The following is a 22,665-nucleotide window of genomic DNA, read 5'->3' on the forward strand; positions in this document are numbered from 1 at the left end:
ATTGGAGGGAAAATTGTAAAATTCAAAAAATAATTAAAAAAATAAATATGATACTAGGAAAAACCTTAATAATAAAGATTATAGTTCTAAATTTTATCATGACATTCACTTATATGGAAAAGTTGAGAAGCAGGAAACAAGGAGAAAAGTCCCCTGCACTGTCAAAATAGTTGTCCCAGTTTCTATGTTCACTTCCCTTAAAGGAAAGTCCCTCAGAAACTCATTCAGAAACTGTTTACTCTGATTATAGACACAGTTGTGACAAATGTAGCAATTTAGTTGGCCAGCCCACAGCAGATTAGGAGTAGCAAATTAGAAGTAGATGGGAGTTACTGTTATAGTAACAGGCACAGTGACAGCAGAAGCTAAATGAGCTATATATCCCTGGATATTAAAAAGAATCTGAGGATGAGATTGAACCACTATCAGTGATTCCTGAAAGACCCACTGAGAATGAGCAAGCTGTCACAGGATTAGAGATGGAAACAAGTCCATGTTTAAAAAAAAAAGGAATGAGAAGAGCCTGCAAATCAGAGGTCTATGAACCTGGATTATGACTGCTGACAAAATGATAGACTATATTATTTTCTAAAAGTTACTGAATACATAATATTTAGAAAAAATTATTAAAGAGTCAGCATAGTTTCAGTAAAAATAGGTCATGCCAGATTATTTTATTTTCTTTGTTGTGAGGGTAACTAAACTGATAGAATAAGGGAATGCAAACAATGATTTACCTAAATTTTATCCATGAATTTGGTCAAGTCTTTTATACTATTCTTGTGGAAAAGATGGAGAAAAATGGACCAATCAAGAACACAATTAGAGGGATTGTGAATAAGTGGTCTCAAAGGATACAAAGAATGGTTATTAATGGTTTGATGACAAGTTGAAAAGATGCTCTAGATACTTATACTTGACCTTTTACTAGTCGACATTTTCATCTATGATTTAAATAAAAGCTCAGAGCATATGTTTATCAGATTTTGAGATGACACAAAGGGAGAGGCATAGCTAAATTGTTAGGCTTCAAAACTACTTAAATGAACTAAATTTTTGGATCAAATTAAAAGTCTTATACTTGGGACCAGAAAATCAACTTTATAAGGGTGTGGTTAAACAATAGCTTTAGGAAGATTGTGTACTCAATGAGTCAACAGAGTAAGACTGCAGCCAAGAAAGCCAATGCAATGTTATGCTACATTAAAAAGGGAAAAATGACAGGGACTAGGAAGATGAGAATCCCAATGGGCTTTGCTCTGGTCACACTATTTGGATTGAGAACTAAATGCTACATTTTAGGAAGGACACTGATAAACTAAAGAACATCAGCAGGACAATAAGGACATTGAGGAACTTCAAGTTCATGCTCTCTGAAAATAGAACAAAGTTTCTCTGAGAAGAAAAAAAATTGGGGAAAGAGAGAATGATAGCTATCTATCTCCAAGTATTTGAGGGATATCCCCTAAAGGAGGGGGCAGACCTGCTTTGTTTGGTCCCCAGAGGATACAAATAGAAGCAATAGGTAAAGTCTGAGGAGATGAAAAAATTTAGATTTGAAGTAAGGAAGAATATCCTAACAATTGGAACTTTACAAAACATGAAATGGATGGACTATCCAGGTCCTGTTATTGAAAGCCGTTAATGAAAGGCTCATGACTACTTCTTGGGTATGCTGTAAGGGAGGATTCTTGTTCTAAATTATTAGAATCAATTTGGCATTTTGCATTATCATATTACATCAATGATTGATCACAGATGTTTAAGATGCTGAACAATGAAACACAAACATAAGTATAAGTCATCTTAAGTGTATTCTATAAAATAGCAAGGAATTATTCATTTTAGGAAAACAAGTTCCATTAAAATGATTAAAAATTTGAAGGAGGTAAGTGAGCAGAACCAAGAAAGTATTGCATACATTAAGAGATAATTAACTATGATGGATGCAGCTCTTCTCAGCATTTCAGAGAATAAGGACAGCTATGAGAGAGACCTGCTCTGGAAAATATCATCCACATCCAAAGGAAAAAAAAAACTACTGAGTTTGAATGCAGAGCAAACCATATTATGTTCACTTTATAAAACTTTGTTAATGCTTTTCCTTTCTTTCTCAGGATTTCCCCCCCTTATTTCTAATTCCTCTTTCACAACACAACCAAAATATTAAGCAGGAATGCATACAAATTTTACCAGGCTGTTTGCCACTCTGGGGAGGAAAGGTAAGTAGAAAAATGTACATCTCATAAATTTGCAAATAGATGAATGTTGAAAAACTATCATTATATGTAATTGGAAAAACAAAATAAAATTTTCAATAAAAAAATAAAATAAATCTGAAGACATTTATAAGACCACAGATTTAGAGCTGGGAGGGATTGAAACCATCATTCAGGCAACAACTTCATTTTATATATCTAGGAAATGAAGTCCAGGGAAGTTAAGTAACTTCCTCAAGATTATACAGGTGGTAACTGATGGAGCTAGGAAGTGAACAGAGCTAGTCCATTAACTTTATTTTATTTATTTAAGGCAATGAGTTAAGTGACCCACAACGTCACACAGCTAGGCAATTATTAAGTGTCTGAAGGCAGATTTGAACTCAGGTTCTCCTGACTCCAGGGCCAGTGGAGTCAATGTGCCACCTAACTGCCCCTCCATTACCTTTAAGTCAATGTTCTTTTCATTATATCAAACTGAGGAATTAGTTTCAAGTATACAGGAAACTCATTTAAATGGTCTAGCTCATTCCTAAAAAAAAAAAAATACCTGAACAAATGAAGCATTCTATGTATTTCATGGGAATAACTGGCACAAATTCATACTTAAGTCAATCTTCATCTTACAATTACTCAATCCTAAACTTTGAAAGAAAAAAAGGATGTAATTTGAACAAAATTTCATATTGGCTAGAATGTAGATCTCAAAATAATCAACAAATATTAAATTAAGTACCCATTCCATACCAGAGAGGCAGCAGCTGAGATTGGGAACAATATCAACTTCCTGCATGGACAATAACTTATTTTTAGTAAAGTCTGAAAGTATTTGATGGCCAGGAGTGCTATAGGTCATTAATAAGGAAATTGCCCCTCTGAACAATGAAAGGAAGAGGAACTGTGGGTAGGTAATTAAAAGAAAGAAGGATAAGAGAGCAAAAGACGAAAATATAAAAGAAAAGGGGGAAAAGACAACTCAGTTTACTTTTTACTATAGATTAAAAGTAAACTTTTTTCACCATACCTTATGGAGCTAAATAAATTTGCTCAATATTCTATTTACATATCACAAAATCCTAGAGTTCTAAGTGATATCACTGATCACCTGGCTCAACCCTAAAGAAGAATCTACTTTACAACATATTCCAAAAACCAGCATTTGCTCAAAGACTTTCAGTGAAGAGGAAAACCACTGCTTTCCAAGGTAGCCTTTTCCACTTTTTCCATAGATTTTAACTTACATTAAGCCTAAATTTGTCTCTTTATGATTTAACTTCTCCAATTCATTTCTAATTTCCCCTCTGGGTCCAAACAGAGCAGACTCCTAATCCCTCTTCTAAGCCTTAATATACTTAGCAATAGGTACATTGCCCTCCTCCCTCCCTAAAATCTTCTGTTCTCCAGGCTAAATGGTGAGAGCTTCTTCAACTAATGTTCCAGGAGGATCATTGAAAAGCATTTTTCTATTCTGGGTGCTCTCCTCTGGTGACTCTTATCAATGTTTTTTCCCAAAATGTAGCACCTGAAACTTAACAGAGGAGGGCACAGAAGGACCTAGATCCTAGTGCTGGATATTATGCTACACTTAATTCAACTTAAGATCACTTATTTCCATCAACTTTTATTAGTGAATTTAGTTTTCTAAACTCAATGTAAGGCATTTATATCTATTAAATTTTATCTCATTAAATCTGTCTTAATTCTATAGTATATCAAGATCTTTGTGGACCCTGACTCCATCAAAGAGGTGCACATTTGAGAAGCATACTTTAATGCAAATCATTAATAAGACTATTTTTAAAAGCCCCAGGCTACCAACCAACAAGTTCTCCCCTTGGAAAACTTTTAAACTCCAAATCATTAATTCCTTTCTCTAAGGGTCTTAAAATTTAACTAGTTCTAATTGAACTATCAACTAGTCTACAATTCTATGCAGTCTTTTCCAGAAGATTAGTAGAATATTAGCAAATGCTTTGCTTGTTTAAAGATTCCTAAAAATAAGTCCCAAACGTAAGCAAACAAAACAAAACATCAAATACAAGCATAAACAAAAAGCAGGAAACAAAATAGTCAGAGTGACTGGAAACTATCTGAAAAAAACTGTAGCACAGGGATGTATTGCATTTAAGAAATAATAAACACAGCTGAATCAGAAAAAAGTTACATAGGGATGCCAGATAAAGACTTTTAAGAAGTGATACAGAGTAAAGTAATCAACCTGGAAACAATTATAAGACTAATAAATATAAACAGCTCAGTCCTGAAGAACAGTATAGGAAAGAAGGGCATGATATTATAGGAGAAGAATGTTACATACAGTGCCATATCAGAAAGTAAATACACCAAACTGACTGAAAAAATTATTTATTTTTGTCTCTAGGGAAAATTCAATGCAAATGAGAATGGAGAGTTATGCTAGGAAATGATGCGTGTAAAAATGAAACACATCAATGTAATTTTTAAAATAAAATTTTTAAAATAAAATCATTGACTTTAAAACCAATTTTATAAAGAAACTAGATTTAAAAAACTGTCACAATGACATGTAAAAACCAAATAAGTAATAAAAACAATTTAAGAAAGAAAATAGGTAAATGGAATCAACCCTGACAAAAAATATTGTTTTGTTCACTAACCATCACCATCCTGTTAATATATTCTGGATACTTTCCAAAGATTCAGATCAAGCTTACTGGCTTACACAATCTAAACTCTTTATTTGCTTTCCTTTTGAAAACTGGGAAAGTTGCTTCTATTTCAATCCTGTGGTCTCTCCTATTCTTTATCATCTTTCAAATATCAGACTGACTCAGCAAAGTTATCAGCTTCAAGTACCTATTGGATATGTTCTTGTTGGATAGATGTATTGAACTCATCAAAGACAACTTTATTGGGACCTTTTGCAAGGCAATGGGGTTAAGTGACTTGCTCAAGGTTGCACTGCTAGGTAATTATTAAGTATCTGAGGTTGGAATTGAACTCAGGTCCTCCTGACTCCAGGGCCAATGCTCTGTCCACTGTGCCACCTAGCTGCTCCTGAACTTTTCTTAATATCTCCATCTATCTTGAGTATGCACTCCCTGTTGGTCATTTCTGTGCTGTCCTGGTTCCAGTTCAGACTTCATTCTCCTTTGCAGAGAAAAACCAGAAACAAAATCAGAATTGAGCAGGTTGTCTTCTCTCCGGTTAATTATCCTTCTGAGAAAGGGTTCTACCCCTTCTCAGGTCTTCCTTTTTCCTCAAAAGTATTTCAAAAGAAAACAAGCCTGAGTTTCAGCACATCAGACAACTATTCACAGAAGATCCAGTCATATCATAGGTTTTGTTATCTGCCTCTGCTTCCATCTTCTAGATTTTTGGGGGGCAGGGGGCTTGTTATTTGTTTTTAAAGTTAAATCTTATTGTTATCTTTTTACATCACAGTAATTTCTGACTTTATATATTTTTCTAACACTTTTCATCACTACTCCCAGGGTAAGTCTTCCTTTTTCATCTGTCTTATCTGTCTTGAAAATATAAATGGGGGGATGCTCAGGTAGCTAGGTGCAGTGGCTAGAGCACCAGCCTTGGAGTCAGGAGGACCTGAGGTCAAATAAAGAAATCCACCTTGGGCAAGTCACTTAAAAAAAACCAAAACAACTCCACTACCTTACATAAATTGAAAAAAATTAAAAAAAAAATATATATATATATATATATGTATGTAGGTATATGAGCCGGATTACTAAATATACCCTGTACATTCATACTAATCTGCAGAAATATTTCAATGTATATTTTAAAATTTTATCTTTGAGAACTTCTCATTCTTCCAAGATCAACTTCTGAAGAACTTTAGTTTATGGAAAATACCAATTAATTCCTAAGTTTTTGGAAACATGCCCTTTCTAAATCAAAGATGTAAGTCTTATTTAAAACTTTTCTATGATAATTCTTAAGAGGAAGTACTTCCCTTTCATCCATGCAACTTGTTCTACTGGTGAGAATCAGACACAGAATAAAACTTCTGCTTAATGGCTTCTCCACTTTTTTAAAAGGAAGAAAAATAATTAAGATAAATTTAAAAATTATTAGATGTTTTGCTTTTGACAAAGAAAATGCTCCAACAGATGTTTAGACAAACAAAAGCTTCTATCATTACTACATCATGCCTCTATTTCAATTTCTGTCTTTTTTCTGACCGATGTCAATATTTGTTCTTTCAGCTTCTTAATCCAAATGGTATCCATTGATATACCCCAATCCACCATGACTTTTGAGAATGTTCACATAAGTATATATTTTAAATATGCAAATATACTCTCTTTTGTTTTTGGAATAAGCTAAATCATTCCAGGGTCTTATTTCATCATTGGCATCATCCCATTCAAGTTTCAATGAGCATTATTAAGTTAACTTAAAAAGGGCTTCCTAGCATTACGATCTTTAATTTGTCTTGTTTGCTGCTATACTTTATGAATTTGAATACCAAAATATGAAGTCATGGAATTTATTATTGATTCCTTTCTTGGATTTTGCTCCTGTTAATTTCTGTGTGCTTTAACTATGGTTGAATAATTCTTCCTTTTCCCTAGCTACTTCTTATGATTATGAAGCCTGGTAAATATTCTTAAGTCATTTTTGGTTTCCTAACTCTTCCTAAAGTCCTTTTGATTGGGTCTGTAAACTTACTCTTGCTATTTCTTGTCAAGTGCAATCTATCCCAGGTCTATAGGTTAGGTCTAAATATTAAGCCAAAGACAGTTTGGAAATCTCAAAATCTTTAACTTAAGCAACCAATATTCTAGGAATAGAATTTGTGACCATGTGAATCATCAGATTTGGTTGCAGTAATCTGTCTTGACAAAATTTGATAAGTGTTGAATAAATATCCCAACATCAGGTTAATAATAGTGCCTTAATATCAATAACAATAACAATAATAATAATGCCTTAAATATCCATTTTCTGAATCTTCTTAGATGACTTCTCATATAGTTCCTAGTTTCTGGAAGAACTAAACAGCTGCTTCCATCATAGAACAGTAAGTTTCCTCCATTTAAGGAAAGCCTTAATTTTTTTCTTTGTTCTAACTGTTCATAATTGTTTAATAGTCTTTCCCTTTCTCCTCTACATAACATTACTGAACTCTTTCATTTGTTTTATTATCTGGGTAATTCTATCATTCAAAGACCTAGAAAAATGTTCTTTATATTTTTTTCTACTTATTTTCTTCTTGTTTGCATTTTAACTTCCTACAGATTCATCTCCTATATATAGTTACTGAACTGAGCTTGCTCTTTCCAAAGTTATCAAGGATCTCTTAATTGCAAAATCTGATGGTCTTTTCTCATTCCTCATATTCCTTTTCTCTGTGTAGGCTTTTTCAGACATTGTTCTTTCATTTTCCTCTGATCACTTCTTAATTTCTTGCTGGATTTTTATCCATATTATGCCCCTATATTGTACACAAAAGGCACTTAATTAATGCTGATTGATTACTTGGTGGTATTGGTGGTATCACTAAACAGCAGGGTTAAATTATCACTGTTCCATTAAAAATGGCTCTCCAGGACATAATTTTAGAGGTAGATTAGGTGGCAAAGTGGCTAGAATGCTGGGCCACAAATCATTGAGACTCAAATTAAAATCTGGTTTCAGATACTAGCTATGTGACCCTGGCAAGTAGTACCTACCCTTTTCAGGATTATTGGTAGATCAAATGAGATATTGTCAAGTGATTAGCATTTCATTCCTTCTATTTCAAACTTAGTATGACCAACACAGAACTCAGTACCTTTTCCCTAAAACTCAATCCTTTTCTAAATTTCTCTATTTCTTTTAAAGGGACCAAAAACCTTGCAGACACTTAGGTTTGGCCACCTTAGAGTTATCCTTTACTCTCTCTCTCTCTAATCCTATATATTTAATCACTTGATAAGTCTATTAAGTGCACTTAAACAACTTTTTCCTTTATCCCATTCTCTTTTCTCTCAGCCCCACAACCCCCCCCCCCCCCCCCCCCCCCCCCGCCCCAGTTCAGGCCCTTATCATCTCTTCTCTGGACAACTTAACAGTCTCCTCAGATGTTTCCTTGACTTATTGCTACAATCTATTCTCTGTACACATGACAAAGTTATATTTCTAAAGAATAGGTTTGATACTATATCACTCCCTACTCAATCAACTCCAGTGACTCCCTATTACCTCTAGGATAAAATACAATTTTCTTCCTTGCTTTCCTGGAACCCAGAAAAACTGGTGCAGCCTTTGTTCCTCACACAATAGTTCAACTCTTATTTCCACGCCTGACCCACCAGCTGTCTCACATGTATGGAATGTATCCTTCGTCAACTCTACATCTTAGAATCTCTAGTTTCTTCCAAAATTTTCCTCAAGTTCAGAACAGTTGTCCAATTACCAGAATTTACTAAAAATGACTAATATGGTTCCTGAGAACACTTTTATTGAAATAATAAATAGCACTTTTCAGAACCCCAGCTATTAGTGCTGCCTCCCAAACAATTACCTTGAATTCATTTGTATGAATTTGGGCAAATACATGTTATCTATCATGACAGTATAAAAGCTCTTATAAGCAGGGACTGTTTCACTTAACTAGTATATAAATGTTTGTTTATTAAACAGCTAACACTGACAGCCTTTAGCTAGGTATTCTTTACCTTTTTTGTGTTGTGGTCCCCTTTGGTAGCCTGGTGAAATCTATAGATTCTTTCTCAGGGTTTTTTAACACATAAAACACACAGGATTACAAAGGAAAGTTATCATATTGAAATACTATCATTAGAATATTAAGAGTCCCAAATTTACATACTTCTTGAAATCTATTCATAAACCCCATGGAGATTAATGGTTCCCAGGTTAAGAAATCCTGCTTTAGAACTTTCAACACCTTGACATATATTTCAAATTTCTTTTCCTTTCTTTTACTGATTATCTTATCTATTTTTCTAATTTGTCTTACCAACTACCTTCTTGTTCTCCTTTTTGTTTCTCTTTACTTCTTTTTTTTTTAGTCTTTTCCCTTTTACTCTTTTAACTAATGTTTTTCAGTTGAATTCCTTCCTCCTCTTTTGGCTAGAGTTCTTTTTCCTCAAGATGTCTCCAATTTATTCTCCAGAAAATCAAACTTTGCCTCTTTTATAATTCTAAACTCCTCTGATACATAGCAGCCAGCAACATTCCTGATTGCCACACAAAACTGAATAAAATGTAAGTGGAATAAATTTAACAGAACAAATGAAAGTATTAACAGATAATATCACATATGAAATCTAGGTCAATGTTAAAGGATCCATAAGGGATCCAGATTCTATGTTTGACAATATTGTTTTGCTGCACTTCTAAAATGCCAATTAATTCTTCAACTCAAACATTTCTTTTTAAATTAGTAAATAACAAAGGACCAGGTAGGCACTTCACGAAAGAATTCCTTACAAGTTGTTCTCAAATCATTAACAACTACTGTTTGGGTCAGCTCTTCAAAATATATCTCTTCATCTTGTCCATAATAAAGTCTAAAGAAACTCCACCTAAGTACCCAGCAAATGATAATCTTCATTAAAAAGCTATTTAGCTTCATTTTATTTCACAAGTTAAAAAACATAAGAGTTGATTAGAAGATCAGGAAAAAAATAGATAAGCAAACATCAGAAACAATCAAACTCACTAACTCAGATATTTGATAAACATGTAAGATAAACAAGAAATATTTGAAGAAAAAACTACTTTCCAAGTACTGAGAAAATGGGAAAATGGGAAAGAACCAAGAGAGAAATATATACAAAGACCAAAATAATGTAAAGGAAAACAATACTAAATGACATCATAACTCAAATTAGTGAAATGACCAGATTTGACTCTAAATGAATGGTGATGAAACATACTTCCTTTCCTTTAGCAGAGAGAAAGTTAGACACTTTTCATTAGACATCATTACTATTGGTTTGTTTGGCTTAATTGTACTTCTTTATTGGGGTTTGTTTGTTTTTTTTAGTTTTTGCAAGGCAATGGGGTTTAGTGGCTTGCCCAAGGCCACAAAGCTAGGCAATTAAGTGTCTGAGGCTGGATTTGAACTCAGGTACTCCTGACTCCAAGGCCAGTGCTCTATCCACTGCGCCACCTAGCCGCCCCTGTACTTCTTTATTGTAATGGGTGGGTTCTTATTGCAGAGCAAAGGGAAATGGCAGGAATGTTTGAAAGAGGCAGCAATAAAAAATGGAGAGAAGAGAAGGGAAACTGAGGCAAAAGTTTTGGTACTTAAAATTACTTTTGCAGAATAATATGCTTTAAAACAAATCCCTCCTCACCCTAAAGATTACTCTTAATTAACATATATTAATTGAGACTCTTCAGGGTCCCAGACTGAGATTAACTGAGCATCTTCAGGACCCCAGACTGAGAATGGCAGGGAATAAAAATCAAAGTCAATATTTTCCTCATTTCAAATATCAAAGTAGACTGGAGAAAATTCGAATTTGCAACCTTCTGAATGACAAAATACATCAACATACAGAGACATGCCAAAATGAATCACAATTTGGCCTGCCTATTTTCACTGTGGACAATTATATTGCTTTTGGTAATCTATTAAAATACCAAAGGCTAAAATGAATTTCTTTAGTAGAATATGGGGAAATCAAATATCATTCCAAGGAAATGGCTGCATGCAAAAAATAAACAAAACATTTAGGCATATAAATCATCTTAGTTCAATGTCTCCATTGTAAATAGACCCACTACCATGCAAGAGATATCACATGTCTAACTCTACCTAGGAGGTACTTTAAAAATAGATCTGAATAGATTAAAAAATTTTATAGATTTTGAGATCTAAAAATATCTCTTAAAACCTTTCTATTCCCATTGCTACCATCTTAGTCTAGATGCCATTCTAAACTCAATCCTTTCCTTCCCTAAGAGATTGTGAGTCTAATCTTTTTAGATACTTCATGTATCACAGTGTTAGCATAGTTAGCTATTAATAAATGTTTGTTGAACCGAAGGTTATCAATTAAATGTTAGTACAACGAACCAAGGACTTACCCCTTTTATTAGTTAAAACAATATATAAAATCTCAGCCTTCATGATAAAATCTTTGAAGGTCCTTGTGCTATTCCAAAGAAATCAAACAAAGTCATTAGTGTTTGGCAGTTTCACCTGAGTACAATTAATTTAGGATGGAAAATTTTACTACTAGAATCTTATTTTGAAAGTAAATAAAAGCTTTATTCTCTAAGTTAACAATTATAATATTAAGGGAAGTAATGAATTAGGAAAATATGCATTCCATAATAAATTCTTGTACTTACTGTTCATTTACAACAAAAATGCAATTGTCCTGTGATGGTTGTCCTGTAACTGGATGTTTGCAGGTCACCTTCCGTTCATTATGACTATAAGAAGCACATGAGAAAAACAGAATTTAATCTTCTGAAACTTTGTCCATAACTGGTACCTGTTCTATTTTTTTCCACCAAAGCATCTATACCTTAGTTTTAAAAATTATGCAAATCAATCTAAATAGAATTCTGGTAATTGAAAAAAGGCAGTTTTATACATATTAAGTTAGAGCCAGTGGTTCAATCATCAAAAGATATGAACTATTTACAAACTTTTATTTTATATGAAAGATTATACCAAATCACTTTTAAGGAAAGAAATGAAAATCATAATAGTTCCAAGGTTTCAATTCATAGTGAGAAAACTGACAAAGATTACAAAACATTAAAAGGGAGTGAATGTAGCAAGATAAGGGAGCTATGAAATGGCAGCTATCAATAACCACATTTTTAAAGGCTTAGAATAACTTAATAATAAGAGAAACTGCATACGATTTGATTCAGGAAACCACTAAATGGCATATACTCCAGAGGAGAACAAAGATAGAAGAAAAGGACACAGACACATTATATTTATCACAGCACTTTTGCTGGGGAAAAGAACTAGAATTAATGTGGATTCAGAAATGTGAGGAACTGTTGAATAAATTGTGATATAAGAATATAATGGTAAGTAATTGTATTGTAAGAAATGACAAATGTGATAGATTCTGATAAATCTCTAAAAACTTATACAGAATGAAATAAGCAGAAGCAAGAGAACAAATTATATGGATACTACAATTCTATGAAAGATAATTTTGAAAAACACTGTAGAATGTAGCTGCATACTTGAACAGATCCTAGAGTTAAAAATTGCCTGAGGGCTAAGGAAACCAATTATAAAAAGAATTTATAATGCAGAGATCAGAAGAGGTTACCTGACTTTGATCCCAACCATCCCCAAGATTGGAGCTGGTCTAAACTAGTTTCCCCAAACCAGTTCTGGAAAACCCAAGCCTGCAGTTCTGAATGGTTGTAAGGCCTGCCCCCTGGCCCCACCCCTCTCCTCCAGCTCTTCCTAAGTATTTTGAGTAAAACTTCCTAAAAGCTTGTTCAAATTGGAATTCCTATGAGATTCTCCCTCCAGATTCCCTTGTTGGGAATTCAGTACTCTGTCTCCCCCAAATTAAAATTCTCTTGCCTAGATTAAAAAAACCCTAGCTTCTGTTTCAGGCAGACAACACAGATCAAAGCAATGGCCAATCAGGAATGGGCTAGAGGGACAAAAAAGAGACATTTTCGGTATGGTAAGTGTTGTGATTTGTTTCACTTTATCTATCTATCTATCTATCTATCTATCTATCTATCTATCTATCTATCTATCATCTCTATCGCAAAGTAGAGTTATCCATTGGGGATGGAATTAATAGTGATTAAGATGCAAAAGAAAACTTTTAAAGACCATCAACAAAACATTTAAAATACAAAGGAAAAATTAAATTTAGAAAGGTATACAAGTAGGGAAATTTTGCAACTATCTTTAATACGCTATTAGATTATTAATTTTACATTCAATTATCTTTTTTGTAATTTTTACATAAGATTTGCTGATGACTAATCACAATAAAAAATGAAAAACCATGCTATAGTACTACATTATTAGTGGAATTGTGGTTTGGTATTGTATGGGACCAATGTAACCACTTAAATTTCTCAAGGTATTAAGAGAAAAAGCTTTATTTGATTCTGGAGAAGTGGCCCCACTCAGTCTTAAAGAGGAAGAAGGAGGCAAAGAGACAAAAGAGCCTAAGGGTCATATATCCTTCCCCACTGACTCATCCTCATTAGGGAGGAATGTGGTCTTCACAATCTAAATACTTAAACTAATCTAAAGGAAAAAAAACATAATTCAAACAGAATCACGATTACTATGAAGAATGCATGGATATCTAACTTTAACAGATACGACAGGGTCAGTTGACTCTTTGATTTAGATCATGTTACCCCAGAAGTTGCTACTCAGGGGAGGAGGGGCAGAAGAGGTATAATACACAGTTCAACTATTTCTATTCTTTTTTTTTTAGGTTTTTTTGCAAGGCAATGAGGTTAAGTAACTTGCCCAAGGCCACACAGCTAGGTAATTTTTAAGTGTCTGAGGCTGGATTTGAACTCAGGTACTCCTGACTCCAGGGCCAGTTCTCTATCCACTGTGCCACCTAGCTGCCCCAGTTCAACTATTTCTAAACTATAATATTCTACTGAAGAAATCTCAGGCTTTATCCCACTCAGTAAAATCATTATCAAACACAGCTGGATTGATGTTTTTGCACCAAAGTAAACAATTTGGGAATATCTCAAATTAGCTGATAAAAATTTGGATTAACCAAGAGGTTTTTAAATGATCACAATAATGAAAAAGAAAGCACTACTATGGATGTGACCCCTAACAAGATTTCAGAAGTGCTTGATGGGGAGACATGATTCTTCTAGGCAGATATGTAGGTATATATAATCTTGTGTGTACATAGTTGTCTGTATGTGGTCTTCCTCCATTAAAATGACATGTTTTTTGTCCTTAGTTCTTGAAGAAGATCATGACAGAAGGGAGGTGAAGCCATGACAAGCACATGAATTGGATTTGAGAGAGGGGTGCTGGGCCAAGACTGGAGATGGCCCTGGATTAGAGGCAAACCAGGTTAAGTGACTTGCCCAATGGTCACACAGCTAGTGAGTATCAAGTGTCTGAGGCTGAATTTGAACTCCTGTCCTCCTGACTCCAAGGTCAGTGCTCTGTCCACTGTGTCATCTAGCTGCTCATGAATAACAGAAGTAGCATGTGAAGAGTTTTGATGAAAATGTGGATGTTACAAAGGGGAGGAAAATAATCTTTAAAGAAGGTTAATTTCAAAATTCAGTTTTTAAGAGAACAAATATCCTTTTTCTGGTCACGAAAAGTTACACAATGTCATTTCCACCAACACTGAACAGGGAAAAACTGACTCAAAGCAAATCTATTAATTAAAATTCACTTATATTTTCAAATGTTACATTCCTTTGAGGATGAGAACATCTTTTTGTAATTTGTAACCTATTTCCTGTCCTTTATCTGACAATTTTAAGATATCATTTTGTTAAAGAAAAATAAGGCACTTCTCATTTGAATGTCAAAAACCAATGACATTTTATGCTAATGCTGCCTCAAAAATGGTTTTTAGTTCAATTATATGCAAGCTATACATACCTATATACACACATAAATATGCCAATTCATCAATTCATTATTCATTAAAAACATTTACCAAGCTACCTTAAGATCTAGTTTAAAAACTGCTGGAATACTTGATTTGTACTTCATTTTAAAAGGGAATATAACCATTAATAGAGCCTTCATTTATTTAAATTTCCTAGCCTTGGGTGAAATTTTAGAGTACAGCTGTAAAAGCTGCAAACTGAAGCAAAAATGTGAATCTGTAGCTACAGTAACCAAGTCAAATAAATTAAATTTGAAATCCTAGTTCTATATTTATAACAAAGCAAAGGAAAAGCTACCATGCAACAACAATGAAACAAATAGGAACACAGCTCAATGTCTATTTCTCAAGTATGATACTGCATATTCATGCAGCCATGTGAAGAATTAATTCATAAATCTGGTTCCCTACTAGTAGAAAGTAGGCTTTTTGAGGTCAAGGAACTGCCTCATTCTTATCTTTTTAATCATCAATGCCCAGCACCTAGATGTGTAATAATTAATTGCTTGCTGAACTGAGTTGGATATTTAATTTCATTCTTTACAGACATTTCAATCTACATTCCAATGTCATGTAAATATCCTTGGGAAGAGAGTGTGAAGTTGCATAACTTTTGTGTCACTTAAATTCAGTTCATGAACAAGTCAAGGCATCACCTAATCATCCTGTATTATTTTATCTAACATCATGATGTCATTATGAAAGATGAACAATAACAATTTATATCAATATTTAGATTTATGTATTTGTAGATACACACATATATGTTTATATTAACATTTTTTAAAAAACAGAGAAAAGACATTTAGGTTTTTATTTTCTATAATAAAATTCAAAACATCACAATAAACAATATAATAACTCTAAATTTGAGTTTATATTGTAATGGAAATAAAAAGAATCACCAACTCAGAGGGAAAAATATTACTGCCCCTTTAGCTATTAGCTATTACATTAAAATAAGCATAATAGACATAATAATTACTTGCCAGTACTAACAAAATCATGCCTAAATACTCAAGCAAAACCAAGAAATAAATGCAATAAATGACAAATTGTCTTTGAAGCCGATGCCCACAGAGAGCCTGAAAACCAAAAAAATTAATCTTTGTTGACAGGGTTGTTTCCCATTCATAAATATAACACCATAATGCTGCCACACACTAACATTTATGTGTTCAAGTTAAGGAGATATTTTCCAGGAAAAATAGACAATATTTAACTTTACATTGGATTATCATTTAGCATTATGAATTTGACATTCACTATTTTGAAGCAAGAATTTTATTTAACACTACAAAATGCTTCAGACAATTATTACAAATTCAAAAAGAAATACTTTTAATTACCTTAAACATACAGAAACAAGTTAAAAAATCTGACACAAACAAGACCAAGAAAACATCTTGTTAAAGAGCTTTATTTGTAAAGTATGCTTATAAAAGTTTTAAACATCTGCTGGAATGTAATTGGACCTTGTATTTTACTGATGCTAACTAATTTGTGAACTGTAATAAGAAGTGAAAAATAATGGGTATGGCCAAGAATTTAAAGTTATTTTGTCAAATTTAGTAATGAATAGGAAAATGAACAGGGAGTATATTTCAAACAGAAGTTAAATTTATACTTATTTATATTTATATCTTCTTAAACCATCATACTAAGACAAGGGTATTTGTTATTAAAAATGAAAAACTCAATACTTGAATTTTTAAGTGGCTTAATTAAGTTTCTACATTTTGGTTCTAGGCTTACCATCAACACCCTCACTGATACACCCCTCCTTTAAGGGGAATAGCTTGGCCAATATTTCTTCTAATCCCCAAGTTTTCCGAATCTCAATGTCACTGTCATCCTAAATGATTTTTTTGTCTTTTTTTGTTGTTGTCACCCTCAATGTTAAACCACAATCAAATTAGTTGGAAACATCACCTACAGCCATTCCTTCCTCTTTACAAGTCATCACTGCAGTTTAGGACCTAATCATCTCTTGCCTCAACTACTGGATTGCCTTCCTATTTGTCTCCCTGTTTTAAATCTCTGCTTATTCCAATTTATGCAAGATTAGCTTTTATAGTTTTGATTGAAGTTTTTTAGTCAACCATCTTGCTCAGACTAACTAATGGTTAGAATAAAAAAAAAGATTACAGAAAAGGACTTTCGCTTGCTTGTTCTTGAAATGATTGAGCAAAAGAAAACTCAATTCATGATTATATACATACATACATACACAGATACAAGCAAGCATGATTTTCTTGGATATGAATTTGAGCTGTAGATTTATATAAATTATAATGGCATCATCATTATAATGATTTTTTACAATTCAGCTTCTCTGGATCCACTTCGCTAGAATGCTAAACCAGAAATTGAAGGGAATATTTGTAACCACTTTGCATTTCTTGAAAGTGACTTCTATGCTTTATTGTTTGCCCCTTTTTTCACCTTTGTGCTAATACTTTCTTCTCTGACAAGAATGAAAATTTAAGGGTATTATAGTTCCTTCAAAACTTGTAGTGACTTACTAACTTCTATCCCTAACTCTAAGACAAAAATTCATTCAACTACGGTTTAGGCATGTTGCCTTCAGACTGAGCCCTCAATACAGAAACAATTTGTAGATTTTATTTATTTTGAGTTTTACAATATTTCCCCAATCTTGCTTCCCTCTCCCCACCCCCCACCCCCCACAGAAGGCAGCCTGTCAGCCTTTACATTGTTTCCAAGCTATACAATGACCTAAGTTGAATGTGAGAGAGACCAAATCCTTAAGGAAGAAAAATAAAGTATAAGAGATAGCAAAATTACATAATAAGATAATGGGCTTTCCCCCCCTAAATTAAAGGTAATAGTCTTTGTTTTTTGTTCAAACTCCACAATTCTTTCTCTGGATACAGATGGTATTCTCCATCACAGATAGCCCAAAACTGTCCCTTGGGATTACTGACAAAGAATTAGGGAAGTAGTTAATGATTTTTTTGTTTTAATATCACACACACACATGCTCTAATACTTGAGAGAAACATTTTCTTAGGACATGTGGAACTGTCCAGGCTCTGGCAAATCATCATCTCATGTTTAAATGAATATAAATGGTATATTAAGAGTTAATTCAGTTCAGGTAAAGTATGAAAGACTTTGGGAAGTCAGAAGTTCTATCAGTTTCATATTCTGTCTAAAAGAGTATCTGTCAGCAATTTCTTTCCAGGCAAAAGCAACAGAAAATAAATATGCTCTGATATTTTAATGGCAACTTAGTGGTCTTCTGGACATGTTAATTAAAAGTGGTTAAAATATTTTGAGTTTCAGATTAGTTGAAACTAAAGACTATTTGGATTTTGTATATTTATACCACAAATGTTTATTGTCTATAATTTCATCTTGATCCTGATTAAGATATTTATGTTGATGAATCAGCAACCCATTACATAAGGGAGAAAGCATGGTAAGAAGCAGCTTGTTATAGAGCTCTCCTCTCAGAATGTTCATGCCAATTCTGGGGAATGGTGATTACTGATAAAGATGGGGAATCTTGTCCTGTAAAGGCAATTCCTCACTATTCTAGTTTTCCCTTTTGAAAAGAAAGTTTCCCACCTTTTTTTAGACTATAGACCTAACTATGAAAAGACTGGAAAAATGTACATTTATAATTAATAAATTTCCAATTTTGTTTTATCCAGAATTAAAAAAGCTTCCCTCAGAGGCATGATATAAAATTAATATTCTTATTTTAACCAATATATTTCAAGTCTTCCAAATTGAAAAAAGACAAAGCTCTCTAGCTTTAGTTTATATTTAACTATATGACTTCCAACTCTCAAGATTTTGTGATTCTGCTTAAGATGTCCATACTGCTTAAGATGTTGCCTTTATTTTCCTCCTTCTCACTCCTCAAAGCCTTTGCAATCTGACTTTCATCATCATCATTATCACTAAATGAAATTGGTCTCACCAATGATCTGCTCTAATTGCCAAATCCAGTGATTATTTTTTAATCATCTTAACTGTGCCTCCCCATCTTGAATTTATGAAGATGATATTTTTATGTCTAAGATATCACATTAATCAATACTGAATTTCTTTTTACTGGATTTACCTAATGCTTTAGTCTGTCAAGCTATGTTAGATCCTGACCATTGTTTGTGTACAGTCTGCCTAATGAGTGGTCAGAGAGCAAATATCAAAATCAATACCAAATTAGGAGGACAAAAATGAAAATATAACATTATATTGCAATCAAAATATTTCTAACCAACCTAAATTACTTAAATGAACTATAATCCAAAGTTTGGGAAATAGATAAAAGTAATGACAATAACTTTAATTATAACTACTGTTTAAAGAAATTTAGCTGATAAAAACATCACTACAACAAAGTCCAAAAAGCAAAGAAGCCACTTTATCAAGCAGACAATTGATTCCCTGGTCAAGCAAAAAAAAAAAAAGTGGTCAAAACCACTATCAGTTCAGAGTATAAGCACAGGTGCAAAATATTTTGGAGCAAGATGGTGCATTAAACAAGCAGCATTACATCAAAAATAGAGAAAAAAAACTAATGAGAAAATTAGCTTGGCACAAAGTTTGATCTGAGACAAATTCAGAACAACCACACAACTAGAAGCAAAATGTAATGTATTGTTCAGATTTCCTATAGCTAAGATTTCCTATAGCTATAGTATTCTCATATCTTTGCTGAATTCTAACATTTAAATATATCTGACTGTTAAGGAAAAAAAATATCATACCATTAGCACATAAGATAAAATCAAGAGGAAAGATAGCTACAGGATGAGTTTAAGTAGGCTGCAGCACATTTCCAACAATAAGAGAGGTCTAAGAAATATTGCTAAGGCATAATCAAGTGGAATGAAAATAATATACAGAACAAATAAAATATTTTTTTTGTTTTTGCAAGGCAGTGGGGTTAAGTGACTTGCCCAATGTTACAAAGCTAGGTAATTAGAAAGTGTCTCAGGCCGCATTTGAACTCAGGTCCTCCTGACTCCAAGGCCGGTACTCTATCCACTGTGCCACCTAGCTGCCCCCACAACAACCACAATAAAGAGAAATAATAAAATGAAACTGATTATAATGGCCAAACAATTCTGAATAAAAGGGAGAGGAAAATTTACTTCCCTCTTATCATTAGAGTGAGGGTGAAATTTTGTAGATCCTATTGAATACAGCTGGTATTGTAAGTTGATTTTAATGATTTTTTTTTCTCTTTTGTTATAAAGAAAGCCTCATTCTGGTTGGGTTGAGGTCTTGTGGACATGTTGGTTGGGTTGAGGAAAGGCAAATTAGGAAATAATACAAAAAAAGTGATCATTAAGATCTTAAAAAAAAAAGTTCTGTATGCTGCACCTGCCCAAATACCACTCCTGTGCAAATACACACACACAGATATTATCAAAGAAATGTATCATCATGAAGAAGGAATATTCAAAGTTGTTCCACGTGAAGCCTAGCTTTTATTTTGAAATTTGGAGAAGAAAAAATTTGTTCCAAGGCTTGTAAAAGATGCAAGAATTAAATATGAGAACTGAATTCTCTTTGATTCAAAATAGGATTCTCTAGGCCAGAAGTTCTTAACTTAGAGGCTTGAAGTCTGATCCTAAAAATCAAAATGATGCAGGAGTGAGGGGAAGAGAAGAAAAATGAAACTTTTTATTTTCTATCATAAGCTTGGCCTCTACTATGTCTTCCTTTATTAAACTTCAAACAAACTTTTTATGCCCTAAAAATAAAAGTCAGACTAACAAACAAGATTTAGCTGATGTGGAATTTTTAAGTACTCCAAAAAGTTAGGACTTCCACTAGTAAGCAAAAATTAAAAATAAACATTAACTTTTCCCATACAACCCTATAATCAAAGACCAAAGAAAAAGAAAAAAAAAAGTATTCAAAATCAAGTGAAAACAAGCATTTGTTAGCAGACATATATACTGAAACTTTGAATGCTGCCACTGTTATTCTTTAGAACAGATACTGAAGTATAGGTTAACCATACTAAAAACCATACCACTTCAAATTTTTAATGATATAAAACAATTTTTTTAAAAAAACTATTAGCATGCCACAAAACCTTGATAAACTAAGTTTCTAAGGAAACAGACATAACAATTAAGTTTACAGATAATCCTCAAACCACATCTTAACTATGACTTATAATTTCCTTTTCCCCAAAACACATAAAAATAAAGGGTAAAGAGACACCATTGGTTTTGAAAAAATCAGCCTCTGAATAATAATTAAGATGGCTATGTTATAAATATAAATTATATATGGAAAAGTCATTTAGGTTTAATAAAAAAAAAGGAGGAAAAAAATTACCAAATATCTGCAACTGTCTTCCATTTTATCAGTTCTGTACATTGGCTCATCAGAGGACCCCCTTCACTGAGTATTGGGTCTCCAATGGATTCCCCCTAGGAAAAGGGAAATGAAAGCTCTTAGGGGCAGCTTGCATGGAGATAGGGTAATAACATGGCCAGTGGGAGAGAGAATGATCATAGGAAGGTCTGGAAGTAGAAATAGATTACTTAATTTGGGAGAAATGATAATTTCTACTCTGAGGCACCACCTTTACCTTTGTCATGAATAATTCTTTTTTTTGTCATGAATAATTCTAAGTGAAATACAACAGGGAAAAAACAATGAACAATAGAGCAAAATTCATAAAGGTGATAACAGATATTGGTTAAAAGAAGTTAAAATTTGCTACTTCAGAAGTTTCAATTCTATAATGAATACAAAAAGATTAAAGAAGAAAATACATCATGAATCAGAGAATAAAACTTCAGGAAAACAAGAAGAAAAAATTAATGAAGAAACTTTTCTTAGAAAAAAGGTACAGATGAAAAAAGAACAAACCCTAAATTAACAAAAAAAGCTAGATGGTAGGGGAGTAAAGGTAAGTTTGACTTAATTGAGAGTGAAAAAAATCAATAACTAGATGAATAAAATTAAAAGAAATGAACAATTTAAAGAAAACACTTAAATTAGGGAAGAGGCTAACAGTTTTTTTGATGGGAAGTTAAAGGGGTAAAGAACAAGTGGGAAGAGGACTGCATTAATGTAGCTGAAGCAAAACTGATCAAAGTGAAACTAGTGACAAAAGAGAAAGGAATAAAAAACATTTTTTTTAAAAATTAAGTTACCCAAACGGCAATGAAAAAATGCATAGTGAGCTATCAATCTGTATAAGTGGTGTAAAGGACAATATATGACTAAAAGAGAAAATAGACTAGTAATGTGCTAAAATCAGAATAACCCCAACCCTGGTAATTTACCAAGCCTAAAATCCATATATTCTCTTTTTCTCCACTATGGAAAACCCCTTCCAGATTCAACTTGAAGCCTTCCCTGCTTGCCCCATCTATTTCTGCTCCAGCCTTCCCTAAATGACATTGCATGCATTTTATATATATTTATTGCTATCTTCCTAGAAGAATGTAAAGTTCCATGAGGGCAGGGACTCTTTCATTTCTGTATCTTCAGTAGTTTGCTGATTGACTTAAATGAAGAGGGTATAAAATGGATTATAATCTTCATTTTAAGATTTCACAATTTAGCTCTAGCCTAACTTCCACAATTACATAAATCCCCTTTATATACTCTATACTCTAGTCAAACTGTCTACTTGCTGTCCTTCAGATATAGTATATGTGCCTAAAATATAGCAGTTGTTGATTGATTAAACTATTAGAAGGGTACCAACATAGATAGTCCAAATGGCTAGATGTACAGACACATAAACATAACACAGAGATTTGAAGTATATTGTATCTTAGTCTTTATAATTCTTCCCTGCATAAAATGGAATAATTTAATGGTTTAAATCCTAAATCAACTTCCTAACACCATATTAA

At 33.0% G+C, this 22,665-nt stretch overlaps 1 protein-coding gene across 18 annotated transcripts in view; it reads right to left on the minus strand.

Moving 5' to 3' along the window:
• PLEKHA5 (pleckstrin homology domain containing A5) overlaps positions 1–22,665 on the minus strand; it is a 273,478-nt gene that overhangs the window by 188,675 nt on the left and 62,138 nt on the right. For 14 of the 18 annotated variants that reach the window (XR_012470161.1, XM_074194330.1, XM_074194326.1 and 11 more), the window contains one exon: positions 11,532–11,615. Coding sequence is in view for 15 of the 18 variants with exons in the window: in XM_074194330.1 (XP_074050431.1) it covers positions 11,532–11,615 (84 nt within the window). In the remaining 3 variants the exon portion in view is untranslated. Of the gene's footprint in view, positions 1–11,264; positions 11,333–11,531; positions 11,616–21,127; positions 21,223–22,665 lie in introns of those variants that run through there. The other 4 variants (XM_074194328.1, XM_074194327.1, XM_074194345.1 and 1 more) reach the window with 2 other exon arrangements.

The sequence above is a fragment of the Macrotis lagotis genome, chromosome 7, assembly GCF_037893015.1.
Source record: "Macrotis lagotis isolate mMagLag1 chromosome 7, bilby.v1.9.chrom.fasta, whole genome shotgun sequence".
Lineage (NCBI taxonomy): Eukaryota > Metazoa > Chordata > Mammalia > Peramelemorphia > Peramelidae > Macrotis > Macrotis lagotis.